Here is a 27,407-nt window from a genome sequence, read left to right as displayed (position 1 = left end):
CAGCCACCAATTTGCCTGCTGCAGTGTGGCACTTGCTGGTAGCGTTAGTGCTGAATCCTCTGGTGCTTCTCGGTCATGTTTGTGCGGTATAAACCAAGAAGGCAGATCTACTTCCAGCAGATTGCATAGATGTCGATCACTGTACACTGGGGATCTGAGGTTATTGACTTATTGTTGACTCACTAGTCCACAAAGAGGTTTTTCATACACGCAGTGGCGGATCCAGAAAAAATTTTAGGAGGGGCTGAAAAACACGCTACAATAACTTGTAGCTCCATTAAGACACCCCACAAAAGAGAAATATAATTGTTTGAAGCAATATGATATTGAAACATCAATGACGGATGAAAATTTAAAAATACATCATGAAAAAATAAAAATGCAGTTTATCCATACCGAAAAGCCAAAGTACGAGACTAATAGACGACGGGCGTGACGGTGACACCCATTATTCATCCGAAGAAGCAATCTACAGAAATAGATACAATTGATTAGTCAAACATATATGAACCTTCAAATTATGAATTTAGAATAGAACAGAGCGTACCATCAATTTTTTAGGCATTAACATACGACGGTTCTTCATCTCTTCAAACTTTTTTTTGATCTTTTCATTTTCAATCTTTCTAAATATCTCCTTCTCATTATAGCATATCATCAAGTCATTGAGCCATTCATCACCCATTTTACTATGCAAATCTGTCTTTATAAGGGACATGGCTGAAAATATCCTCTCTACTGAAGCAGTTGCCACTGGTAGTATCAAGGTTAGCTCAATGAGATGATAAACTAATTGATAAGATGTGTTCATCGTAGTCTTGACCATAATTTCAGCAATTTTTCCAAGTTCAGAACATCCAAGGAACTCTTGAGTTCTTCTAGCACGGTTGACGAAGGATTTAAGTTGATTTGGCAAAAGAGCAAGCTCACCAATATCAAAATCCTCAGCATAAATTTCAGCAAGTCTCATAAGTTTATCCACATTGAAATTAGAGAAGGAGTTCCTTGGGTTAAAACAAGCCATACATACTAATAACTCTGAACTGATTTCACTAAATCGATGGTTCAACTCAGTCAAGATGGCATCAATGGCGACAAGAAAAATCTCAACATGATAGTAATGCATGTTTGTTACCTTTTGCTTCCTACGTCTAGATGTCCCTCTGATATTTATTTCCTCATCCATATCCGGCACTTCAATCTCATTCTTCTCACAGAAAGTTTTCACTTTTTTGAGTAATGGCTCCCATCCATTTTCTCTTATATCCTGCAAGATATCTTTCACATCCGTTATCAAATGCATAGCTTCAACTATGTCTTGGTCTTTCCTTTGCAAAGCGCGTGACAAAATATCTGTCATGCCCAACAATTCTATCATCAAATGCATGATGAACACAAAATCAAAGCTCTCCATTTTTCCAATTAAACCTAAAGCTCCACCAGTACATGCTGGTTTAACAGAATCTTTCTTGACTATCTCAAGGACATCTATGATAGCCTCCCACATCACCAAAATGCGAAGCAAAGTTTTAAGATGTGAACCCCATCTGGTGTCTCCAGGTCTAGCTAGACCACTTTCCTGGTTTAAACCTCTTCCGGTCATAATCTCACCATTCTCAATCTTTTCTAGCAACACATCATGATGCTTTGCAAGCAAAACATCCTTTCTCATACAAGATGCACCCACAGTGTTGACTATTAAAGGAACATAATTAAAGAAATCTGCAATATCTGCACTAGAAGTTGAGACAGAAACAACCACTAGTTGCAATTGATGGGCAAAACAATGCACATAGAAAGCATAAGTATTCTCATCACGAATCAATTTCTGCACCCCATTAAATTCACCTCTCATATTAGAAGCTCCATCATACCCTTGCCCACGAAGCATAGAGATTGATAACTTACGACTTGAAAGCATACGGACCAAAGCCTCTTTCAATGCAATAGCTGTACAACTCTCAACATGCTGAAGTCCAAGAAATCTCTCCATCACTTTCCCTTCATCATTCACAAACCTGCATGCCATATTTCATCGTGTGTTAGTAAAACTATAGAAATAGAGGTAATAACGTAAGCAAAAAAATGCAACTACTAACCTTAGAATCACTGCAATTTGCTCCTTTATTGATACATCTCGAGACTCATCAATAAGCACTGAGAATTTTCTACCACGAATCTCATCCATAATGACACTCATGACTTCCTCTGCACAAGCTTTTGTAAGATCTTTCTGCACATAAGGAGATAACATTTGGCAATTTTTGTAACCTTTTTCATATGCCGCCTTCACTATCTCAACCTTATCTTTGTACCAATCAACCATTTCTCTAAATGTACCCTTGTTAAGCGAAGTAGAAGACTCATCATGTCCACGGAAAGCATCCCCTTGCATTATGAGAAATCTTGCAACATCTAAAGAAGTTGTCAAACGAATCTCATAGCGTTTTTCTTCCTCTTTACCCACTTGAACTAATTTTCTACCCACATTTGTCCTTTGGTTCATAAAGTCTTCACACTTTTGCCTAGCTTCTACATGAGTCTTGCAAACATTGTGCTTATTAAAAATATCCTTAGCTTTCTTCCAATTCACATAACCTTGATGTGCAAAGACCGAACTACCAAATTTTTCAGGCTTTGACGAATTAAAGAAGAGATAGCAATACAAGCAATAAGCTGCACCTTTGTACTCACTATACTCTAGCCAATCAAATTCATCAAACCAAGTCTTCTGAAAAGATCTAAATTCACCACTCATCCATTTACGAGGAAATACAAGATCACGAGGTTGAGTTGGACCATTCAAAGCATATGCCCTCCTTACTTGATCTCTAATTTCAGGTTGATAATCATCAATAGGTTTGCGTTTTCCAGGATCCCCAATTAAATCTGAATGACAAAACTCCGCTCTAGATTTCTTTGGTTCAGATGTGCTCTCATTAGTGTGTGGAGTTGAAGCACTTGAACTTGAAAAGTATGATTGTATAGTTCTTTTCGACATTCTGAAATCTGTCATACCAAGCAAATATTGAATCGTTGAAATAAAAATTGAATCATAGATCAAGAAAAATAGAAATCGAAAATTGAATCATACCTGGCCGGCTCAGTTGGCCGCTGGGCGCTGGCCCCTGCAGGCGGAAGCGCTGCGCACCGCGGACGCCTACGCGGGCGAGCGCCGGCCCAGCCGCTCAGCAGCGCTGCGCGCAGGCCGCCTACCGTTTGCCGCGCAGGCCGCCTCTCCGCCCAATCCTGCCGCCGCCTGCTCGCCCCTGGCCTGGCCCCTGGGCCTGCTTCTGCTTGGCTGCGTGCGCGGTGCGCGTGCGCCTTGCCTGCCGGCCGCCGGCCTTGCCTGCGCCAGGCACCAGGCGCCGAGCACCAGAGCCCGCGATCTGGTGTGCGCCTGCGCCGGCCGCCGCCCTGCGAGTCGCACGATGGAGATGGATGGTGATGCCGTGGACAGGAAACACCGAAACAGGATATGGTTTGCTAATTGCTATGTGCTGTTGGCCGGTTGGGCCTTGGGCTTCACTTTGCTGGGCCGCCATACTCTATTTCTGGGCCCAACTCGTGAGGAGCCTGACGCGAGGTCGTCTTCAACCTCCAGCAGGACTGACCTCCACTCCTCCAGCCTCCCCTAGAGCTTGTATTTAGCACCAAAAATTCATGGAGGGGCTCCATGGCTGCGCTGGCGGTAGGGGAGGCTCGAGCCCCCCCTGACCCACCGCTAGATCCGCCCCTGCATACACGTATGTTGCCCTTGTTTGGTTTGGCGCTACAATCCTAGTGCTAGAAGAGAATCTTTCTCGCATGAAGGACTGAATGAAGTCTATTTGCAAAAAAAATTTAGGAAAGGGTGTAATTTTTTGTGACGAATCTAATGATGTTAATTAATTGCTGATTTTTTAGTTATGTTATAGTAACCATTTTCTAATCGCGCGGTCAAAAGTCTCATTAGATTTTTCAGAGTCACTAGCGCGGGGTTCTGAAGTTGGTTTTGTAAACTGTCTTTATTTGACACTGTAATTAGCAGTTAAACTGTCATTATTCACTAGCACGCTGCAAACTAAACGGGGCGAACGTGCTTGTGGGCTCGTGGCTGATTCCTTGGCCTAAGTTCGGCCAGGATTGAGCTCAACCAAGGCTGACTCATGGCTGGTAAAGAAATGCAGCAGTGTTCCGTTTGCTTAATTGCTTGTATTATTGAAGCCTGCATGGGATAAATCTAATTTGCTTGCTCAGATTACTGACGCTAACTGCTCTGTCCAGTAGCTTAGCGTGGCAAGATTGTGTTCTGTGCTATGCTACGAGTCCCATTTTGTGCAAAATCATTCCCCCAAGCTGTTGCCTCCGAGTTGGGCTCACATCCGAAGATACTGTATTAAGAATGATATGCAATACTTCATATTTCGATGAAAAATACAGATAAATTATATTGCGGCGCCGGTGGTGATGTCGAATAATTAACCGTCACTCGTCCAGAGTGCCCTAGCACTTTCAATTGCAAATGCAGCAGTCACCAGGCCATCAGTCAAGTACAAACAAAACGAAACAAGCTAGCCAATTATTTGTTTATTTATTGGGACAAAAAAAAAGCTGCCGGATTTATACTACATCGACGTATATGCTATTATCCTATCGCTCACCATGGAAAGACTGCAATCTCCAGCTGCTAACTATGCCTCATTTAGAGGAGGGGGCAGAGTGCAACAATTGAAAACCGAATCGCAGTAGTTACTGAATGGAGTCCTCAACAGGGACATAGGCAATGCCACTTACTAGGTTGCAGTTCATAGTGCAGAACTGCATTCACCTAAAGAATACTACATGCCCCCTATCTTAAATGCAGGAACTATCTCCTGGCAGAACATGACCTTGTGCCGGAAGGGGAAAAAAAGATCATGTGTTACCAAATCACATGAATCTGCGTCTCCACAACCATGGAAGTGGACTTGGATATACTGTCTCATTGGCAATGGGAGAGGATCTGCCATGACAGAAGATGAAATTACATCAGAAAGCTGGATAATTTTTTTTTGTTGTAGTCAATTGTTGAATACGTTATCCAGAGAGTGCAAGACCTTTAGGTAACTCTGAAGCATTTCCTAATCTTTCGCCCCCATAATACAAAAATAGGCTATGAAGTAGTTCTTCCCAGACAGCTCGGCTTCTGCCACCAGTGCAATGCTGACTATGCCTTGTTCGGCTGGCTGGCTGGCTGGATGGCTGGCTGATTTCGCGTGAGAGGAAAATACTGTTGGCTGGCTGGTTGGCTGGTGGCTGGGCTGATTTTGCGTGAGAGAAAAATACTGTTGTGGCTGGCTGAATCCGGCTGAATCCGCCAGCCGAACAAGGCGGTTGTAGTCCTCAAACCTGGTAACAGAAAAGTTTTTTTTTAAATTTCACGGAGTTGTTTTATTTACCAAAAAAGTTCGTGGTAGCAAGAAGTTGGGACTGTTCAAGTTCTCTTAACAAATATACACAATGGAAACAGAAATATGAGAAGGATTGTACTTCAGCAGTGTGCTTGTTGTGACCCACACACAAAAAAGTTAACAGTGTACTATGATCTATGTCTCATAGCTCTATATGATTGGTTACACTGATGTCTTGTCAATTTATCCTTCTATAAAACAACAGTAATTTACAGGTTACCTGTATTACCTCCTAGAAGGTTATTTTGGAGTACTGTAGTGGCAGCCATTACAAGGTTAATGCTACAGAAAGGACTAACGATATTTCATATTTAGCAAATCACTAAGTAGAAGAAACCTTAGTATTGTGATGTCCTCATATAATATTATTTGGTCAACAAATCCTTTTCTTCACGATTAATGCATGTATTTTTTGGCAATGATATAAATCAATAGATTTTGACTAGCGGTGCCTATGGCATTTCTCATACTCACTACAGCTGTTTCATAGTTATCAAAGGAAAGAATTGAGAAGGAATCAAGAAAAGGAAGGTATTTAAAAGCACCTGCACTAAGAGTAAAAAGGAGGGGAAATTTAATTATTTTGTGTCAACCGTCAAGTAATTGATCGTACCTTAGTCTTTTGTAAGTCCTCTTTCTGCATTTTTTGCCCAAGATGAAGCATGACTTTCCTAATCATAAGTTAGTAAAACCATAACCAGTGAATTTCAACAGAAAAATCAGCAACAAGTACAAATGAAGTGTTTTCATAGACAAAATAGAAATTGGACAACAAAATAGTGCAAGAAACTAGTAACTGTTAATAAAGCAAGAGTAGTGACGTGACAAGCATTCTCAAGTAAAGGAGAGTGATCAGTAAGCTGTAAATGAAAGGAATTCACAAACTGGACAGAAAACATGTAAAAACACTAGATGATGGGAGTGGATTGACAGAGATACCTATTTGCACGCGGGGAATGATGGAAATCTTATTCCATTCAGGGCTTCCATTCTCTCTACTTTTCTCCTCCAGCTCTGAATCACATTCCTTGATACCAAGGTACTGCAGGGAGGAGGGGAGATACGGAAGTGATCGAAGTTTTCTAGCACCAAATAGGTGCAATTGCTCAAGAGAGGACAGATCTTGCATGCACGGTTGGAGTGATTCCAATGACTCAGCTTTGCATATACATAAGTATTGGAGGGACGATTTGTTCTGTAGCAGCCATTGCTCAGGTAAGCTCTTCATCTCCGTTCCATCTTCAATTTCTAGTTTTCGGGTGTGACATAGATTCTTAAGCGGCTCAACAAGCAGAAGGGATGGGAGATCAATTTTAAGTTCGTTGATTGTCAGGGAGTTTTTGTGCAACACCAGATGGTCATCTTCTGAAGCAGATCCTTCTGGTCTTGGGGAAGACACAGCCTCTTCAAGGTAGCTGCAACTGGCTATGCTCAACAAGCAGAGGGATGGAATGGATCCAAGCCCACCCAAAGATGACAAATTTTCACAGTTGGCTATATAAATGTCCTTAAGAGATCTGAGATTTTTAAACACGTCTGCTGAAGGAAGGGATACCAGTCTTGAGCAGTGTATAAGCTGCAATGAGGAGACATTGGTGAGTTGTTGCAGTGACCCAAGTAGTGGACGTTCCATGTCTCCACAATCCCAAATAGTGAGATCAGTAAGTGATGATGGCAGAAGCTTATCTTCGGTGTCTCTCAGTATCGTCAACATTGGACAGCTTTGGATGTAAAGTCGTCTAAGCCCATTCATTTGTTCAAATGTTGAAGACAAAGACTGCAAATGTCCACAATTGCTGATGTGTATGTCACGAAAAATCTTTGAGTACTCCTTTTGATCAATAAGACTTCCTTCAAGTGACGTCAAACTTGGGCAACTGCAGACTTGGATGTCAAGACATTTGGATGATTTGGTCTCAATGGTCTCGTTGCAGAACGTGCCTATCACTGGGAGTTTGGTTAGCCCAACATCAATTATTTTCAGATACACCAAGCTAGAAGGAAGAATAGGCAATTCCCTTAGTCCTTGGCAATGTTTTACAACCAGAGTTTCAAGACTCGAGGGTAGTAACAACTCCATGTAGCTAGTACTAGACATATGAGAAGATCGGCCAATCTGTTGTAAAAACTCGATCGGGGGGGTTGAAACGGTCCCCACCCGTGTTTCATTAAGAGGAAGCGACTGCCTCGGCTCTTAACCCGACCGAGAAACCCCCCGAACCCTGGCCCACCAGCGAGGAGGGTTTTTTACCCCGCGGCATCGGAAATTCGCGTCCCCCAGGACTCGAACCCGCGCCGCGGGGGTGCCGCCAGCCCCAGCCGGCCAACTGGTCGTAGGGGCCTTAGGCTCGGCCAATCTGTTGTAGCTTAGGAAGTATCATCAGTGCAAGATTTTTTAATAGTACTAACTCTGCAAGTGAAGGGAGATGTTCCAAATGTATACATCTTATCAATGTGAGTGATATCAACTTTCTAATTGAAAGGTTTTCCATCCAAAATGGAAGTCTGAAACCCTCGTAGCCCAAAATTTCCAATTTACTAATATTAGCCTGTGGTTCAAGCTGATCAAGTACCAAGTCATCTTTCCTATCTTGTACGCCAGTAGATGCTGACCACCCCAGAGATAATGAAAAGAGAGATTCTTTTTCCCTTAATCTTGCTTTCGCAGCTTCTTCACTGTTATCTATATTCTCAAGCCCTTGCAGTTTTAACTCACGGAGATCTGTTAAGTTCCCAATTGCACTTATTTTTTTGCCTTCGTTTCCTTGTACCCAGTAGTTATTCAACTCTTGAAGGGAAGTGAGTCTGCTCACAGGGACCTCTTGAAAGCTACCTACACCATAGTCCAAATATCTCAGGCGATCAAGGTTCGCCAAACTTCTCACTTGCTTTGTCGTCAACAACAGATCACAGTAACCCCTGAGTACCATCAAGTGATACAACTTGAAACCCCTTTGTATGCTCTCTAATGATATTTTGTTGAGGGAAATGTAACGCAGGTGTTTTAGTTTACCTGCTCTCCTAGGGATATCGAATCGATCATAACACTTCAACTGTAGTAGCCGCAAGGCACTTAAGTTTTCTATAGTGATGTTAAATGAGCATTTCATCTTTTTGTAGACAGACTTTGAAATACACTCTTCGATGATAAGGGTGCGCAGATTCTTAAAATTTGCAACTTTCTTGACCTTGTCAACATATGAACCACTAACTTTATCTATCCACAAGTGACGGATTGTATCCTTCACATCTTCAACCCTGGCAAGAGAAGTTATTCTTTTGCATTCACCAGAAGACACATACTCGGCCAATTCATACATCAAGTCATGCATGACATAGTATTCTACATTTATTGGACTAAATGTAGTATGGTATAGTCTACTTTTTACGTCAAAGAAAGATTTTCTAGTCAATTGGAACAAGTAATTTTCTCCAATGTCCTCGATCCTTTTTGTTTCATTCCCAGTGGTCGAGATTAACCCTGAACCTATCCACATCAGCACTAGTTCTTTCTTTGTGATGCAATAGCCCTGTGGAAATATGCTACAGTACCGGAAGCAAATCTGAAGTTCCGTTGGTAAGTGGTAGTAGCTCAATCTTAGCACTTTCATAATATCTTCAGCATTTCCTTTAAAACCTTCCAAACCTTCGTGTAAGAATCTATCCCAGAACTCAAAAGACATATTTCCTTGCAAATGGCCTCCGACAACCTTTGTTACCAAGGGACATCCTCCTAGTTTCTTTGCAATTCGTTCTCCAGTATATTTCAAGTGCTCGTAACCATGTGAATCCAGTCCAGCAAACACATGGTGATTGAAGAGCTCAAAATTATCATCTTCTTCAAGTCCTTCTAGTGTCAAGCACTCTATTCCAACTCCCATCACTTTTGCAACAACATAAGCAACTGATGCCATTCTGGTTGTCAATAGAATTTTGCTCCCACGCTTCCCTGTTCTCATAGGTGCAAATAGCTTTTCCCACTCATTTCTTTTCTCTTCTTCCCACACATCATCCAAAATAAGTAAAAACTTACGAGACTTCAGATTATCCTTTAGAAGTTGCTGTAGTGGTTCCAAACTACCAACCTTAGGGGTTTTCCTGTTTACAGATTCTAGTATTTTCCTTGTCACAGACGTTGCGTCAAAGCTAGTAGATATAGTAACCCATATTATCTCAAAATCCTTAACAACATCACCTTCTTCACATATGCTCTGTACCAAAGTAGTCTTCCCCATACCACCATGACCAACTAGAGAAAGGATGGGAATATGGTTAGTGCTAATCATAATTTCATCTTCTTCAACTGATGTCTCCTTGGTCAGCCATTCAATTATAAACTTCTTCTCATTTTCTCTCCCAAAAAGTTTTGTTACAGTTGATATTGAACCTGTCTGCCGATCATTGTTCATTAATTCTTCCTGTTTTGGACTGCTGGAAGTAGCTTCCTTGAGGCATTTTACAACTTCTAGAAATTTTGTTGTACCTGCAGAAGCCTTATCCAAACTCTCCATAGCTTTTTTCAGTCTCTTAAGTGAGTCACGGTGAGTAAACTGTTTCAAGGTCTTATCCACAACACTTACAGACTTTACAGATTTGACAACTTTATGTTTCACCTTAGTAAATGGAGAACCCCAGTCACTAACCTTGCGATCCTTGGCCTTCTTTTCAAGCTCATAGTACTCGAGCTCATCAATAGCATCCTCAGCTTCCTCAACGGCATCCCTCAGTGAGGAATGCTGAGTACTCTATCCTGTTTGTGATGAGTGAATTGTTAACCGTGCGGTGTGATCGTGCGCTTGGTCTTTGGATTGTAGGTACACGGGCGTCGAGTGTCGACGGGGAGCTGCCGTGGAGGTGCTGTGGCCGATGGACCGTGCGGTGGACGGCGGTGAAGGGCAGCCGGGACCGGAGCTCGGACCGGGCGGCAGCTGTGGCGTCCACTCCTGGATCGAGGGCGCAAGCGGCGACGGAAGACGGGTGTAACACCCCTGTGTTAATCGTCCTGCTAATCACGATTTATCTCGCTAATCGTGGACTCAAATTCGTCGTTAACGCTAATCGCGTTCGCTTAGTAAACATCTAGTTAGCCGTGTTCGATCTCGTTTTTGTCCTTGATCTGAGCTCCAAATCAACTTCCGCCCAAAACGAAAGTTGTAGATCTTTTAATCCTCTACAACTTCTATTTTGGCCAAATTTCATGTTCCCATACGAAATTTGGAGTTTCAACTGTTCGAACTCGAGCAAAAATCATTTAAACGAAGAAACAGTGCATCTCCTGTGCTCGGCACTGTGCCGCCCCGACGCCATACCGGCGTCTGGTCGCCGGCGAGCGACGCCACGCGTCGGCAATCGCGCCCTGACGCCGCTCTTCACCTAGCACTGGCCTGGAAGCTTCCGTTCAGTCCATCCCTATCCCTTTCCCGAGTTGTTGCGCAGAGCACGAGCTCGAGTCGCCGCCGTTCGTCGCGCCGGCCACGGCTCGCCGTCCCGCCTCGATTCGTCGCACCCCAAGCTGCGCAACCTCGCCCCGACCTCACTCCGTTCCATCCCGTGCCTGCTCGAGTCGTTTCCCCGGCCGAAATCGAGCTGCAGAACTTCGTCCGCCATTGCCGTCGCCCCGAACTCCACCCCGCGCCGTCGAGCTCCCTCTCCGAGGTCTTCTCCGCCCAAATCGAGCCCCTGGTGAGCTCCACCGCGCTCTCCTCTCTCTTCCTGACCCTTTCCCCGGCCTAATCCGCGGCCGCCGCCGTCGAAGCGCCGCCGCGCCGCCGCGAACGCGCCGCCACCCTCACTGTGCACGCCGCCGGAGCTCTCTGCTCCTCCCTGGGCGCCACCTCCGCGCGCCCTAGGGCCGCTCGGCCTCCCCGTAGCTCGCGCCGCCCCTTGCCGCGGCAGCCTTGCGCCGCCGGAGCCGGAACGGCTCGGCGCCGCCGCTAGCCGCCGCCGCCCCCAGCCAGGGTCGCCGCCGCGCGGTCGCGGGGCCGTCCTGTGCGTGCGCGGGGGCCCCGCCGTGCGCCCCGGGGGCCGCCTGCCCGTCCCGGCCGCCTGCCCGTCCCGGCCGTAGGGCCCCGCCGCTAGCCGCCGGCCGGCCCCGCCGGAGGGGAGTGCCGCCGCGGCCTGCCGGCCGCGCCCTATGGCGTGCGGCGCAAAGCAGAGGAGGGGGCGAGCTGGGCTCCCTGGCAAGTGGGGCCCGGCTGTCAGCCCCCCCCTCTTTTATGTTTTCCAATTTATGTTTTTATTCTAAATTCGGCTGAAAGTTCATAATTGTGTATAAAATCACAGAAAAATGCGAAAAATGCCAAACCAATTTTGTTAGGTTTCTAAAATAATGATCTTCAGAGGAAAAATACTGGTTCACGTGAATTGTCATTTTTTCTCTGATGAAAAATTCAATTTGTGTTTAACCTAGTTTATTTTGTACCACTTGTTCTATAGCTCTAAAAATTATGAAAAATTTGCAGTGGCTTACTCTTGGTACGTGTAATCCACTGTAAAAATTGCAGGTGCTAGTGATGTGCACTTTTGGGTAGATCTATTTATGTTCTTTTTCCTGGCTAGGGTTAGTTAATTGCTTTGATAGCAGTAGCTTATGTTGGAAAATTTTTGTGAGGCATGCCTACTGCTTTCGCGTTGATCTGGTTATTTGTTTCGTGCATGCAAAGCAAATTCCTGTTAATCCATGCTAACCTAAGTCGTTTTAGTAGTTGTTTTCGAAGGAAACACTTCAGGCTAAATGTTTAAACCTTGTTTTCACATCGTAAGCTCTTATGCATTGCTCTGTGTCCTATCTGTTGCATGACATATTTTATTCGTGTAGACGCCACGACCGACGCTGTCCACGAGCTAGTTGCTGAGCCGGTCCAGGAGCCACGAGCAGGAGAGCAGCAGGAGGTCGTCGTTGAGCACGCTCCAGCAGACTTTGTTAACCCCGCTGACCTGCAAGGCAAGCCCCGGAGCATAACCGTAATTTAAAATTATTCAATGTTTATTTAAGTATTGTGCATTTATGTTCTAGGAGTTGAATGGAACCATAGTATGCATGTTTTCCCTAGGTACCGTGGGCCTATACTAGTATGCAGGTGTCGATAGAAATGCTTTGCTAAATAGGATTTCGGTAGAAGTCGAGTGATTGCTGTCACTCGCAAGTTTAGGATCTTGATCCCTTAGCTTTGGCTTAGAAATACGTTGATGAGTAAAAAGAATTGGAGACCGGGCGGAAATGAGTTGGTTTATGTGAGAAAATGAACTCCCGCCTGTGTCGATTGAGGACCGTACCGTTGTTGGCCCTGATGACCGAGTTTGAACAGTACTAACCACATACCGGAAGTAGGAGGTAGTCGAAACCGGTAAGCTGTGTACCACATTACAGCGGTGATTTGAATTCCGCCATGCTACGCTGGGCGTGGGAGTTGGCGGGTGTTGGATAGGATGCCGCCTCCGGGTTCTCCGGGAGTTCACCGCGAGGGGCCCATCACCTGGGTTTTAGCAGGCGTAGTTCAGATGCCGTGGTAATGTGGAAACAGTTGACGCGCATGGCCCGGCGGGGTTTACATGTGTCGTGTGAGTTAGGTCCACCTTGCAAGGTTAAATCGGATCGATTCGCCGTTTCTCTCGGTTAAGAGAACCTTGGTCACTGCGTCACATCGTAGTAAGAAGTGGAATAAGTATTGAAAGGTAGCGATGGAATGCTTTACCTGTTGTTCTGAAGGTTTACTCTAATCTACCATGTGTGCTCTAGATGATTAGGCAAACTTAGTTAATACTTGAGATACTAAACGGAGCTAAAGTATTGAAAGTAAGGATTCACTTCTAGCAGCCTTTCAGCAAAAGAGCTCCAGAACCAAAAAGCCTTGCATGTCTAAGTAATGGGCTAAGTATACCCAGAGTCGGGTAAGCCTTGCTGAGTATTAGTATACTCAGGGTTGTTGTTGTAACCCCTCTGAGCAGGTTGTGTCCCGGCGGACTTCGAGGAGATCTGTGCGTCCTGGATTGGACAGCCGCTTCCTCCAGGTTGGACCGTCGAGTGGGCCCCGTCTTCCCCGTGAAGATTGGGCAGGTTGGCGTCACATCGGTGGGCAGGATGTGGAGCTCACCTTTTATCGTCGTCGTAGATATCGTTTTGTATTTCGAACTCAGTTTTAAACTTCCGCTGTGCGTTTGAACTCTGTTGTTTGTATTTAAGACTTTTATGTAAAACCTGTGTTGTAAATTAATTTGAAGATTTCTGTTGCTGGTAACACCTGTGCTCGTCTTCGTACGGGTCTAAGTGCAATTGTGATCCTGGAATACAGTAGTTTAATCGGGATTTTACCCGACAGCCTGTCAGGTTACACCGTTTTAAGTGCACAGTAACTTGATTAAGTATTAAGATGATGGTTAGTGCATTTAAGCCGGTTTAATTTGGACGGTGCTGCTACAGCTGGCATCAGAGCTCTAAATTGCACTGGGGTGTTTATCTTGCAACGATTTTGGGTTTTTCGAAAAGTTGACGCTAGATGCGCTAAGGAATAGAACAGATAGTTCGTATGCCCTAATTATGTTTTATAAGTTAGGTGGCAACTAAGTATCTATTTTATTCCAGCACTTCCAGCTTTTACTTTTTGTTAAACCTTATTTCGGTAACGACGCACCTACGCTGAGGTAAGCAAGGTAAGCATTCTGGTAGTCCTTAGAATAGCCCACGTGTTTCATACGTGCGCGGGTCCCGTATGTTGAGCATACGAGGAGGTGATAAGGCTCGATTCAAATGAGCCTGTCGCTATCTGCCGCCTGATATGGAGTGCGGATTTCATGTCGTGTGATTGTGATCACGGCCATTTCGTAAGGCAATGTTACGAGATGTAAACCTGTCATGCGGTTGGCCATGACCGTGACCCTTGGGACACGTCTACCCTTGGATGTCCCGTAAGGCGAGTGTACGGGAAGCGAATACGTTGTTATGACGTATGCAGCGCTGCCCATTCAGCGTCGAACGTCTGGGTGCCATCTCTATAGTGGATGGTAATGTATGTGTGAATATGTGGGAAACTGCATATGCGTTACCCGTGTGGCGTAGGACACATGGGGGCCGTTCGTGTGTGCTGGCACGAAGGGTCCAGAAATGGATATTTATACCTGTCTCTGTGTTCTTCTGCAGGAAACTAACCACGTAAGCGCGTTATAAAATCCTTGATCGTAGGAACGACTAGTCTATATATAGGGAGAGTACGTAAATGTGCCACCGATTGTTCTCGTATACCATATTCTGGTATTTGTTTGGGTGAGAAACGCTAGAACGTGGCATGCATCCTGCATCTTGCATTCCTGAGTTGTTGTTTATTTTTGTTACCTTCGGTAGCACTTCACAAAAATTTATTTGGATCACCATGTTTTTACTATGTGTTCTTAAAAATTTATTTGTGTTGCGTTGCCAAGTTTAAACCTGTTTCTTTTGAAAACTGTCACTTACGTTAGCGCTATGTGTTCTTACAGATGGCTAGCTTCACGCACGTGATCGTGGACGCTGAGGGTTGGGCGCATTCCAGTGCCCTCCACACCGGCCACTTTCCTCGTCTGCTGTGGCAGATGCTCAGGGCGTTTGACTACACTGAGCCCCCACAGTACTCCGGACACGAGTCTAGCTTGCTGGGCACCGAGCGCTGTCAGATGGTTGTAAAGATTCCTGCTTGCCCCGCTCGCTTGGACTGGGACTCGTGGCAGCTCACTGTCTATGGTAGGAAGCTGGCAGACTCCTGGGAGATTGCAGCTAGGAGGGCCATTGAGGAGTTCTCAGAAAAGCATAATGCAGAGGTGATAGATACTCCTTACAGTGTGTTTCCTCTGAGGGATGAGACCACTCAGGCCTATGCAGATCGGGTTAACCGCAACCTGAACATCATGATGCCCGACTACAGCGTCAGGACAGCACTCTCGTTCAGCTACTCCTCAGCTTTGAGCAACATGTATGAGCAGCTTCGTGAGGAGAATGCGATATGCAGGAGCAAGGCTCGAGAGGCTCACCTCCATGAGCAGCACATGCTTGGTACCCAGGACAAGATCAAGACCCTGAAGGCCAAGTCTAGAGCAAGGAAGATCAGGATTCAGGAGTTGCAGGAGGAGTTAGAGAACAGGACTCAGATGGTGCAGCACCTTGAGGGGCAGCTTCAGCAGGCCCAGGAGTGGATTGAGGACGCCCAGGCTCAGGTGCAGGCAGCAGCAGAGATGGAGGCTGATGCAGCAGAGGAGGAGCCAGAAGAAGAAGAAGAGGAAGAGGACCCTGAGGAGATCGAGGGAGTGTTTGGAGTCGAGTCGGGACCTGGGACTCCGTGAGGACGTGGATGGATAGTGTTGATTCTCCCCTTGCAGTGTAGCCTTACTGTAGGATAGTTGGGTAGGATGACCAACATAGAGCTTTAGGCTAACCTTGGGTTGAGAATTCTTTTGTGGCTCAGTAGTTTGAGTCATGTAGGATAACCCCTCGCTAGTGTGGTGTGTAGCCGGGTCGTGTAAGACCCCGTAGGGGTGTGTTGTAGGGTCGTTTGTGAACCCTTCTCCCATGTTAGTTTGTTGCCGTAGCACGGCTTGGGTTGTACTGAACCTTGTTCCAGCTGAAGCAGCGTGGCTGCTTATTGTAAATTTTACTTCCGTAATGATCTTTTCTGTCAGTGTGTGAATTTTCAGATTTGAGTTGTGTTTGGATCGTCTTCGAATCTGAAACATTGTTGCGCGAGGTTCAGTTTTGCATACGTTAGAGCTACGTTGGACGAAACTTGTTGTGTTGATGCATTTTCAACCAAAGCAAGTAAATTTTAATTCCCTTGGTGAACCATCTCGCGAGAGAAATGATTCATGCCGTGTGTTCATATTATATATGCACATTCTTTACTTGCATGGATTAGTCTTGCTAGCGAAATGGCTAACCAGGGGAATGATTCTTTTTGCAGATGGGTGATAATCATGACAATGACAATCACGAGGCACTGCCCCAGCAACCTCCCTCTTTGGCTCAAGCCGTTGCAGCTCTTATCGCTGACCGCAACGAGCAGACGGAGTTAATAAGGCAACTGGTGCAAGCCCAAGTCAATGCCGGCAGAGGTCGACATGCTCCCCCGCTAGCACCAGCAGAAACTGACTATGTCGGATTTCTGGCCACCCAGCCACCTCTGTTCCATAAGGCCGATGATCCCCTTGAGGCTGATGCCTGGATTCGCACCATTGAGGATAAGTTCAGCATCCTCAATTGCACAGAGATGGACAAAGCCGCCTTTGCAGCGCAACAGCTGCGAGGACCTGCGAAAATATGGTGGGTCAATCATAAGGCTCTACTTCCCGCTGGTACACGTCTCACTTGGGATGAGTTTGTGGCAGCGTTTAAAGCTCACCACATCCCTATGAGCTTAATGAGGCGAAAGATGGCAGAGTTCCTAGCCCTGAAACAAGGGACTAACACCGTGCTGTAATATGCTCAAACCTTCAATCAGCTATCTCAGTACGGCGGTTTTCATGTGGATACTGATGAGAAGAAGCAGGATTGCTTCAGAAGGGGACTCAGCACAAAACTTCAGGACAAGCTAGCTCTCACCACGTGCAATAACTTTACTGATCTGGTTAATAAGGCCATCACGCAGGAAGATGCCACGCTGGCACACAAAGCTGATAAGAAGAGAAAAGCACCTGCTGGATCCTCCAGCAATGCACCCCAGAGGTACAAGCTGGTTCAGACAGGGAATCAGCAGGCTTCAAACCGTCCTCCACAGCAGGGCCGTTGGGTCGCTAGGCCACCCCAGCAACAGCAGCCGTGGGTACCTCGTTTCCCGACACAACAGCAGAGGCCGCTAATGCTACAAGCTCCACGCCCCAACAACTACCCTTGTTACAATTGTGGTAACCTGGGGCACTTTGCACGAGACTGCCGTCTGCCACCTCGGCAGAATATCTACAAGACTCCAGCACTGAGTCAAAGTTCCAGCCAGAAGGATCATAAAAAGAAGGTTGTACCTGCCAAGACTGGTCGTGTGAACTACACCACTTTGGAGGAAGTCCCGGAGGGCACTCAAGTGATGGCGGGTACGTTCTCCGTTAATCACTGCCCCGTTACTGTGCTATTTGATTCTGGAGCATCTCATAACTTTATCAGTGAAGCCTGTGTGACACGACTTCACTTACAAGTAACATGCCTAGAGAAACCCTACGTTATTCAGACACCTAGCACCCGGTTAAATGCTGGCCAAGTAGTTCGAAATGTTCCCCTTACCTTGGGTGGGAAAAATTTTCCACTCACTCCCATTGTCCTTCCAAGTCAAGGGATAGATATCATACTTGGAATGAATTGGATGAAGAAGCATGGCGTTATCATCAATACCTCTTCTCGTATCCTTCAGTTCAACTCTTCCATGTATGGTTCTATGGAAATCCATCTTTCCCAGCATGCAATTCCAGCCACTGTCATATACCATCTTGAGGGAAAAATCCTAGAGGTAATTCCAGTGGTTTGTGAATACCCCGATGTGTTTCCGGAGGACTTGCCAGGCATGCCTCCCGATCGGGATATTGAGTTTGTCATTGAGTTACAACCTGGCACAGCGCCTATATCTTGAAGGCCATATCGAATGACTCCGAATGAGTTAGCTGAATTAAAAATCCAGTTACAAGAGTTGCTGGATAAAGGCTATATCCGACCGAGCACCTCACCTTGGGGTTGCCCGCCTCTGTTCGTAAAGAAGAAAGATCACGGGCTGAGGCTATGTGTGGATTACCGACCTCTGAATGCAGTGACCATCAAAAACAAATATCCACTTCCTCGTATTGATATTCTTTTTGATCAACTAGCCGGAGCTAAGGTATTCTCAAAAATAGATCTTCGATCTGGCTATCATCAGATAAAAATCAGACCGGTGGATATACCAAAAACAGCATTTTCTACTCGTTATGGGTTATATGAGTATTTGGTGATGTCCTTCGGATTAACTAATGCTCCCGCTTATTTCATGTACCTCATGAATTCTGTATTTATGCCGGAGTTAGACAAGTTCGTCGTGGTCTTCATTGATGACATCTTGATCTACTCCAAGAATGAGGAAGAACATACCCAGCATCTTCATATAGTACTTCAGCGTCTGAGAGAGCACCAACTTTATGCCAAATTCAGCAAGTGTGACTTCTGGCTGAAGGAAGTACCATTCCTCGGTCACGTCATATCTGCTGAGGGCATCTCTGTGGATCCCAGTAAAGTACAGGATGTACTCGATTGGGAAGCTCCCACTTCAGTTCCTGAAATCCGCAGTTTCTTGGGTTTAGCTGGGTATTATCGACGATTTATTCCAGAATTCTCCCGAATTGCGAAGCCGATGACTGAACTTCTGAAAAAGGGTGTCAAGTTCTATTGGAGTAATCAATGTGAGGAAGCTTTCCAGAAATTGAAGACACTTCTCACTTCTGCTCCAATCTTGGCCCAACCAGATACTACAAAACCATTCGATGTCTACTGTGATGCCTCAGGCACAGGACTTGGCTGTGTTCTGATGCAGGAGAACCGAGTGATTGCTTATGCATCTCGATCGCTCAAGCGTCACGAAGAAAACTATCCCACTCATGATCTTGAATTAGCAGCTGTGGTCCATTCACTGAAGATCTGGCGACACTATCTTTTAGGTTCATTGTGCAACATCTATACCGATCACAAGAGCCTCAAATATCTGTTCACTCAAGCTGATTTGAACATGCGTCAAAGAAGATGGCTTGAGTTGATTAAAGATTATGAGCTCGAAGTGCATTATCATCCTGGCAAGGCAAATGTAGTTGCTGATGCGCTAAGTCGCAAAGCTCACTGTCATTGCATCTCAGCTATACCATTAAGCGAATCTCTTTGCTTTGAAATGGAAAAGCTGAACTTAAGTATTGTACCACATGGCACATTGGCTCATCTAGAGCTTACTCCTACTCTTCGTGATCTCATCATAGCGGCACAAAAGCTAGATAAAGGGGTGAAGGAAATTCAGAGAAGACTATCAGAAGGAGACCCTAAAGTGAATTGCTTCCACCATGATACTGAGAATGTATTATGGTTCAAGAACCGATTAGTGGTGCCTAAGAATTTTGAGCTTAGAAAACAGATCCTTGATGAAGCCCATACTTCACGACTATCAATTCATCCGGGTAGCAACAAGATGTACCAAGATCTGAAGCAACGATTTTGGTGGACTCGGATGAAAAGGGAAATAGCCAAGTATGTGTCAGAATGTGATATCTGTCGGAGGGTTAAAGCCAGTCATCTCAGACCCGCTGGGACTCTTCAACCCTTGAGTATTCCTGAATGGAAATGGGAAGACATTAGTATGGACTTTATAGTTGGCCTGCCTCGAACTCAAAAGGGATACGATTCTATTTGGGTTGTGGTCGACAGGTTAACCAAGTCAGCACATTTTCTGCCAGTTAGTACTCGTTATTCCACAAAAAGATATGCGGAGTTATATGTTGAGCGTATCTTATGCCTGCATGGTATACCCAAGACTATCATCTCTGATCGTGGTAGCCAATTCACTGCTCGCTTCTGGGAACAATTGCATACTTGCTTAGGAACTCGGGTGATTCGCAGCTCTGCTTACCACCCTCAAACAGATGGCCAAACAGAGAGAATTAATCAGATTCTGGAAGATATGCTTCGTGCATGTGTCTTGACCTATCCACAGAAATGGGATCAATGTTTGCCATTAGCTGAATTTTCTTATAACAATAGTTATCAAGAAAGCATCAAAATGGCTCCATTTGAAGCCTTATACGGTCGTCGATGTCGTACACCTCTGAATTGGTCTGAAACTGGGGAAAGAACAATCTTTGGGCCCGACATGGTTCAAGAGGCCGAAGAACAAGTCCGCCTTATCCAAGCCAACTTAAAGATTGCACAATCTCGACAGAAGAGCTATGCAGATAAAAGAAGAGATCCACTCGTCTTTAAGGTCGGTGATCACGTCTATCTGAAAGTATCACCTTGGAAAGGCGTGCAAAGGTTTGGAATAAAAGGAAAGTTAGCTCCCCGCTACATCGGTCCATATCCAATTGTGGAACGATGCGGTCCTGTGGCTTATCGGTTGGATCTTCCAGCGAATCTTTCTGCAGTTCATGACATCTTCCATGTGTCACAACTCAGACTGTGCCTTAGAATTCCGACGGAAGCTGTTGAAAGTGACTCGATTCAATTAGAGTCTGATCTCACTTATTCTGAGCATCCTATCAAGATTATCGATCGCAAGGATCGAGTTACTCGTCGCACAACCAACCGATTCTACAAAGTTCAATGGAGTAATCACTCCGAAGATGAAGCGACTTGGGAGAAGGAAGAATTTCTGAAATCCAAGTATCCGGAGTTTTTAAACGCTCATCCAGGTACTACATCTCCGAACCCTTTCCGCCTGTTGAATTTTCTCATGCTTGAATCTCGGGACGAGATTCTTTTAAGGGGGGAAGGCTGTAACACCCCTGTGTTAATCGTCCTGCTAATCACGATTTATCTCGCTAATCGTGGACTCAAATTCGTCGTTAACGCTAATCGCGTTCGCTTAGTAAACATCTAGTTAGCCGTGTTCGATCTCGTTTTTGTCCTTGATCTGAGCTCCAAATCAACTTCCGCCCAAAACGAAAGTTGTAGATCTTTTAATCCTCTACAACTTCTATTTTGGCCAAATTTCATGTTCCCATACGAAATTTGGAGTTTCAACTGTTCGAACTCGAGCAAAAATCATTTAAACGAAGAAACAGTGCATCTCCTGTGCTCGGCACTGTGCCGCCCCGACGCCATACCGGCGTCTGGTCGCCGGCGAGCGACGCCACGCGTCGGCAATCGCGCCCTGACGCCGCTCTTCACCTAGCACTGGCCTGGAAGCTTCCGTTCAGTCCATCCCTATCCCTTTCCCGAGTTGTTGCGCAGAGCACGAGCTCGAGTCGCCGCCGTTCGTCGCGCCGGCCACGGCTCGCCGTCCCGCCTCGATTCGTCGCACCCCAAGCTGCGCAACCTCGCCCCGACCTCACTCCGTTCCATCCCGTGCCTGCTCGAGTCGTTTCCCCGGCCGAAATCGAGCTGCAGAACTTCGTCCGCCATTGCCGTCGCCCCGAACTCCACCCCGCGCCGTCGAGCTCCCTCTCCGAGGTCTTCTCCGCCCAAATCGAGCCCCTGGTGAGCTCCACCGCGCTCTCCTCTCTCTTCCTGACCCTTTCCCCGGCCTAATCCGCGGCCGCCGCCGTCGAAGCGCCGCCGCGCCGCCGCGAACGCGCCGCCACCCTCACTGTGCACGCCGCCGGAGCTCTCTGCTCCTCCCTGGGCGCCACCTCCGCGCGCCCTAGGGCCGCTCGGCCTCCCCGTAGCTCGCGCCGCCCCTTGCCGCGGCAGCCTTGCGCCGCCGGAGCCGGAACGGCTCGGCGCCGCCGCTAGCCGCCGCCGCCCCCAGCCAGGGTCGCCGCCGCGCGGTCGCGGGGCCGTCCTGTGCGTGCGCGGGGGCCCCGCCGTGCGCCCCGGGGGCCGCCTGCCCGTCCCGGCCGCCTGCCCGTCCCGGCCGTAGGGCCCCGCCGCTAGCCGCCGGCCGGCCCCGCCGGAGGGGAGTGCCGCCGCGGCCTGCCGGCCGCGCCCTATGGCGTGCGGCGCAAAGCAGAGGAGGGGGCGAGCTGGGCTCCCTGGCAAGTGGGGCCCGGCTGTCAGCCCCCCCTCTTTTATGTTTTCCAATTTATGTTTTTATTCTAAATTCGGCTGAAAGTTCATAATTGTGTATAAAATCACAGAAAAATGCGAAAAATGCCAAACCAATTTTGTTAGGTTTCTAAAATAATGATCTTCAGAGGAAAAATACTGGTTCACGTGAATTGTCATTTTTTCTCTGATGAAAAATTCAATTTGTGTTTAACCTAGTTTATTTTGTACCACTTGTTCTATAGCTCTAAAAATTATGAAAAATTTGCAGTGGCTTACTCTTGGTACGTGTAATCCACTGTAAAAATTGCAGGTGCTAGTGATGTGCACTTTTGGGTAGATCTATTTATGTTCTTTTTCCTGGCTAGGGTTAGTTAATTGCTTTGATAGCAGTAGCTTATGTTGGAAAATTTTTGTGAGGCATGCCTACTGCTTTCGCGTTGATCTGGTTATTTGTTTCGTGCATGCAAAGCAAATTCCTATTAATCCATGCTAACCTAAGTCGTTTTAGTAGTTGTTTTCGAAGGAAACACTTCAGGCTAAATGTTTAAACCTTGTTTTCACATCGTAAGCTCTTATGCATTGCTCTGTGTCCTATCTGTTGCATGACATATTTTATTCGTGTAGACGCCACGACCGACGCTGTCCACGAGCTAGTTGCTGAGCCGGTCCAGGAGCCACGAGCAGGAGAGCAGCAGGAGGTCGTCGTTGAGCACGCTCCAGCAGACTTTGTTAACCCCGCTGACCTGCAAGGCAAGCCCCGGAGCATAACCGTAATTTAAAATTATTCAATGTTTATTTAAGTATTGTGCATTTATGTTCTAGGAGTTGAATGGAACCATAGTATGCATGTTTTCCCTAGGTACCGTGGGCCTATACTAGTATGCAGGTGTCGATAGAAATGCTTTGCTAAATAGGATTTCGGTAGAAGTCGAGTGATTGCTGTCACTCGCAAGTTTAGGATCTTGATCCCTTAGCTTTGGCTTAGAAATACGTTGATGAGTAAAAAGAATTGGAGACCGGGCGGAAATGAGTTGGTTTATGTGAGAAAATGAACTCCCGCCTGTGTCGATTGAGGACCGTACCGTTGTTGGCCCTGATGACCGAGTTTGAACAGTACTAACCACATACCGGAAGTAGGAGGTAGTCGAAACCGGTAAGCTGTGTACCACATTACAGCGGTGATTTGAATTCCGCCATGCTACGCTGGGCGTGGGAGTTGGCGGGTGTTGGATAGGATGCCGCCTCCGGGTTCTCCGGGAGTTCACCGCGAGGGGCCCATCACCTGGGTTTTAGCAGGCGTAGTTCAGATGCCGTGGTAATGTGGAAACAGTTGACGCGCATGGCCCGGCGGGGTTTACATGTGTCGTGTGAGTTAGGTCCACCTTGCAAGGTTAAATCGGATCGATTCGCCGTTTCTCTCGGTTAAGAGAACCTTGGTCACTGCGTCACATCGTAGTAAGAAGTGGAATAAGTATTGAAAGGTAGCGATGGAATGCTTTACCTGTTGTTCTGAAGGTTTACTCTAATCTACCATGTGTGCTCTAGATGATTAGGCAAACTTAGTTAATACTTGAGATACTAAACGGAGCTAAAGTATTGAAAGTAAGGATTCACTTCTAGCAGCCTTTCAGCAAAAGAGCTCCAGAACCAAAAAGCCTTGCATGTCTAAGTAATGGGCTAAGTATACCCAGAGTCGGGTAAGCCTTGCTGAGTATTAGTATACTCAGGGTTGTTGTTGTAACCCCTCTGAGCAGGTTGTGTCCCGGCGGACTTCGAGGAGATCTGTGCGTCCTGGATTGGACAGCCGCTTCCTCCAGGTTGGACCGTCGAGTGGGCCCCGTCTTCCCCGTGAAGATTGGGCAGGTTGGCGTCACATCGGTGGGCAGGATGTGGAGCTCACCTTTTATCGTCGTCGTAGATATCGTTTTGTATTTCGAACTCAGTTTTAAACTTCCGCTGTGCGTTTGAACTCTGTTGTTTGTATTTAAGACTTTTATGTAAAACCTGTGTTGTAAATTAATTTGAAGATTTCTGTTGCTGGTAACACCTGTGCTCGTCTTCGTACGGGTCTAAGTGCAATTGTGATCCTGGAATACAGTAGTTTAATCGGGATTTTACCCGACAGCCTGTCAGGTTACACCGTTTTAAGTGCACAGTAACTTGATTAAGTATTAAGATGATGGTTAGTGCATTTAAGCCGGTTTAATTTGGACGGTGCTGCTACAGCGGGTTTCTTGGTTTGCGCCACAAAAACAAGGAGGCGGACGGCGGTTGAAGACGCCAAGTCGTGGAGGCACGGGCGTCGGTCTCGGGACTGACGGAGGCGACGGGCGTCGACGGCGTCTAGGGTCTCACTGCGGGCGAGGAGCTGACGGGCGTCGGGCGGCGTCTAGGGCCGTCAGAAGGCCGAGGCGGGAACGGCGTCTAGGGCCACGACGTGGAGGCGGGAATCTTCCCGCGCGTGAGGTTTTGGCGGTTTTCTCAAAACCGGCCATCTACCCGGGTTTCGCGGACCCTCCAAAACCGCGGACTGGATCTTCATCAAGACGGCGGCATCGCGGAGAAGACTTCGTTTCGAAGAAAGAACCTCGGCCGTCGGATGAGATCATGTACAGGGGGTGCTGCAGGCCAACCGGTCTGACCGGTCCCTGGCACCGGTCTGACTGGTCTAACCCACCGGTCTGACCGGTCCAGCGTACCGGTCTGACCGGTCCCGCGGGTATAAATACCCCTTCACTTGTGTTAGGTTAAGAGCGGCTTTTGTAATCTGTTCGCGGACTCTCTGTTTCTCCAGGCCGCCGCCCCTGCGTCTCCCTCCCTCTGTTCCTCTCGTTTGAGTTGATTTTGTCCATGGATTGTTGAAACCTTGTAAGGGATTTGATTGGGAAAGGAGGCCCTATCCTCCTCGTGCCCTCTGGGCTTTTGATTCGATTTAATCCCCTGGTTTTGTGCCTTGTGCAATGGATTTTCGATTTTGTTTTTGGCACACTTGATTGAGAGGAGGCTACGAGTTCTTAGCTGTGATTCCCGTGCATCTAGCCCTGTCCTGCACCCTCTGGAATCACGAGCTCTTTCGAATTCGAGTTCTTGAGTTTTAGAGAAAACCCCAACCCTTTTGATCTCCTCTCGAATTCTCAAGAATCGTTGATCTTTAGGACGAGATCTTTTGGGGATATGTTCACGGGGTAGGGGCGAAGCAATCCCCCAAATTTCACCGATTTTCGTGGTCGTTTGCTCGAGATTCAACGTTTGAATCAAATTTCTCGGGGGTTTTCTGGGTACTACCGGTCAGACCGGTAGGCACGACCGGTCAGACCGGTCCAGCGCACCAGTCAGACCGGTCCAGGCAGATCAGTTCTGCAGTTTTCCCGATTCGCTTCCGTTTTGCTTCGTGGTTTTGCTCGCTCGTTCGAGGCCTTTTGTGTTGGGTTAGCTTTTCAATAGCTACTCCAAACTTTGGTCAGAATGCTTGAGGGCTTGGGCGATTTTGGGACATAGGCCGACGATTCGAATTTCGAAGAAATTTTGATCGGCTCCCATTCACCCCCCTCTGGTCGCCGGCTTCGGTCCCACACTCAGCTTCCAGAACCACCGATCCAGTGCTTCACTTTGGTCTTTGATGTGATCTGGGCTGACAACATCAAGCACGGCTTGGATCTGTGGCATCCGTTCCTCTATCTTGTTCTTCATCTCCTCCATACTTCCAGCACTAAAGTATCCATCGAGGTACTTGAAGGCCTTGGTGACAACCTCCTTGATGACCGAACTTGCCACCGATTTCCCTGCGAACACCAGTGGACCGGCAGGAGCCATATTGCTCTGAGGGGGTAGTGAAGAACAAATGAGTGTGGCAACTTTTCCAAAAGGGGGAGAAGAAGCTATTTGGAGAGACTCTTGGGGTGGAGGTAGGTGCACTTATTCTGTATCAACAAACGAGCTTGAGGCAATAGAGCAATGCCATTATTCTATATCAACTTGTCCTTTTATTAAGGCCTACTCAAGTTGACCAGCAAAGGCATAAGTTAGGAAATTTCTATAGGATCTGTCTTTGGTTAGTTTAGTCAACACGATCACATGGTTAGGCTTCAGTCCATCTCATATAGAATACCAGATTGTATAATGACATGAGGCTAGGATGACGACTCAGAAGTCCACATTCAAAATCTGGGTTCAGAACTCATCTGTCAGATGAGGAAATATTTGCTAGCACTTATTGAGAAACACGTGGACATCTAATCCTGTGAAAAGATTGTGGCACAAGAAGGAGGTTGAATTAGGACCTTTTCAAATTCTACCAAGTTCTTAACCTAGCACTAATGTTGCCCAATCTATGAATTCGAAACTAATCAACTAGAGCACACTAACAATAAGACCTTAGATGGGTAAATACACTAACGTGCCCATTTTGCCTAGTAAGAATCACACTATCAATTAGAGAGTCTAGTCAAGAGAGCACACTAGCAAGTGACACATCTTGCTCAGATTACTGACGCTAACTGCTCTGTTCAGTGGCTTAGCGTGGCATGATTGTCTGCTGTGCTATGCTCCGAGGCCCATTTTGTGCAAAATCATTACACCAAGCTGTTGCGGCAAAATCGAACTCCCATGTCCCCAGGCCCAATTTGTATGGGTTTTGGTGGACCATGGGCTTGATCTGGACCAAAATTTGAGCCGAGACTGGGTGAGGTGTGCCACTCTGGAAGTAGCGTGGTTTTGTATGATGCCAATGAATTCATAATCATAAGTTAAAATACGGACCCTAAAAACTTGGTTGTACGTACGCTTCTCGTGTCCCTCCTCCCACCCATTCAGAATGTCGGGCCCAAGAGGTCCCCCTGTTCCACTGTGTTATTTGATCTGAGTATCTGACCGAGCCGTTCGTGGCCACGGGCCGGCCGCGGCACACGCACCATCGCGCTCGCTGCACGCAAGTCCGGAATTTTAGGGTGTTGACCGGGACGCCTCTCTCATGTCCTGTCGCCTCTCATCGTCGTCTAGCACTGCACACGGGCTTTGGATCTTACGGTTCCTGTCGCATACTACTCCTGAGCTGCAGGCGAATGCCTGGCCTGTTTTACCTGGCCCGTGCTGTTCACGCCCGCCAAATCACACGGCGTCTCGCCGTCTCGTTTCCCAACCGGGGCAGGCACGCAGCGCAGGCGGCGTTTTCAATTCGGATGAGCGAGGGCGATCCGGTCCTTCCCTCCGTTCCTCGCCGCGAGCGAGCAAATCTTTTGCTCGGATCTTGCCGTGACCCCCGAGCAAAAGTCAATCCAATCCATGCACTCCCCGGTCAGATCGATGCGATGCATTGCGCA

The 27,407-nt window shown here is 46.9% G+C and overlaps 3 protein-coding genes across 4 annotated transcripts; all 3 read right to left on the bottom strand.

The window, feature by feature from the left end:
• Positions 1-308: 308 nt before the first annotated feature.
• On the bottom strand, positions 309-3,243 carry LOC120673859 (zinc finger MYM-type protein 1-like). Of its 2 annotated transcripts, XR_005674893.1 has the most exons (5): positions 3,095-3,243; positions 2,100-3,009; positions 1,136-2,018; positions 548-753; positions 309-469 (listed from the first exon to the last, which is right to left on the bottom strand). XR_005674893.1 is itself a non-coding variant. In XM_039954900.1 (4 exons), the coding sequence occupies exons 2-4, from the start codon at positions 2,999-3,001 to the stop codon at positions 449-451; spliced, it is 1,806 nt and encodes a 601-aa protein (XP_039810834.1). In that variant the 5' UTR covers positions 3,002-3,009; positions 3,095-3,243; the 3' UTR covers positions 309-448. The 2 variants fall into 2 exon arrangements, 1 of the variants encoding a protein (XP_039810834.1); XM_039954900.1 differs by lacking the exon at positions 548-753.
• A 2,631-nt stretch (positions 3,244-5,874) lies between these two features.
• LOC120675053 (probable disease resistance protein At4g19520) lies at positions 5,875-7,550 on the bottom strand. The gene is made up of 3 exons (XM_039956145.1): positions 6,372-7,550; positions 6,046-6,103; positions 5,875-5,911 (listed from the first exon to the last, which is right to left on the bottom strand). The coding sequence occupies exons 1-3, from the start codon at positions 7,528-7,530 to the stop codon at positions 5,875-5,877; spliced, it is 1,254 nt and encodes a 417-aa protein (XP_039812079.1). The 5' UTR covers positions 7,531-7,550.
• A 691-nt stretch (positions 7,551-8,241) lies between these two features.
• LOC120675052 (putative disease resistance protein RGA4) lies at positions 8,242-25,902 on the bottom strand. Its single transcript, XM_039956144.1, has 3 exons — positions 25,663-25,902; positions 9,152-10,177; positions 8,242-8,265 (listed from the first exon to the last, which is right to left on the bottom strand). The coding sequence occupies exons 1-3, from the start codon at positions 25,900-25,902 to the stop codon at positions 8,242-8,244; spliced, it is 1,290 nt and encodes a 429-aa protein (XP_039812078.1).
• Positions 25,903-27,407: the final 1,505 nt, after the last annotated feature.

This window comes from Panicum virgatum, chromosome 5N (genome assembly GCF_016808335.1).
Source record: "Panicum virgatum strain AP13 chromosome 5N, P.virgatum_v5, whole genome shotgun sequence".
Lineage (NCBI taxonomy): Eukaryota > Viridiplantae > Streptophyta > Magnoliopsida > Poales > Poaceae > Panicum > Panicum virgatum.
Note: the sequence above shows the minus strand (reverse complement) of the source record. Positions and strands in the feature narration are given on the sequence as shown.

Bases quoted from the DNA above. Each gene is read 5' to 3' on its own strand.
- LOC120673859 (XM_039954900.1), bottom strand. From the start codon at position 3,001: ATGTCGAAAAGAACTATACAATCATACTTTTCAAGTTCAAGTGCTTCA. The intron at 2,019-2,099 runs GTTAGTAGTTGC...TATGGCATGCAG, and splicing joins CAAATTGCAGTGATTCTAAG to GTTTGTGAATGATGAAGGGA. The intron at 470-1,135 runs GTAACAAACATG...CTATTTCTGTAG, and splicing joins CTAGACGTAGGAAGCAAAAG to ATTGCTTCTTCGGATGAATA.
- LOC120675053 (XM_039956145.1), bottom strand. From the start codon at position 7,530: ATGTCTAGTACTAGCTACATGGAGTTGTTACTACCCTCGAGTCTTGAA. The intron at 6,104-6,371 runs GTATCTCTGTCA...ACTTATGATTAG, and splicing joins CATTCCCCGCGTGCAAATAG to GAAAGTCATGCTTCATCTTG. The intron at 5,912-6,045 runs GTACGATCAATT...ACTATGAAACAG, and splicing joins AGGACTTACAAAAGACTAAG to CTGTAGTGAGTATGAGAAAT.
- LOC120675052 (XM_039956144.1), bottom strand. From the start codon at position 25,902: ATGGCTCCTGCCGGTCCACTGGTGTTCGCAGGGAAATCGGTGGCAAGT. The intron at 10,178-25,662 runs GTGGGACCGAAG...CAAACAGGATAG, and splicing joins GGTGGTTCTGGAAGCTGAGT to AGTACTCAGCATTCCTCACT. The intron at 8,266-9,151 runs GTAACAAAGGTT...ACTATGGTGTAG, and splicing joins AACTAGGAGGATGTCCCTTG to GTAGCTTTCAAGAGGTCCCT.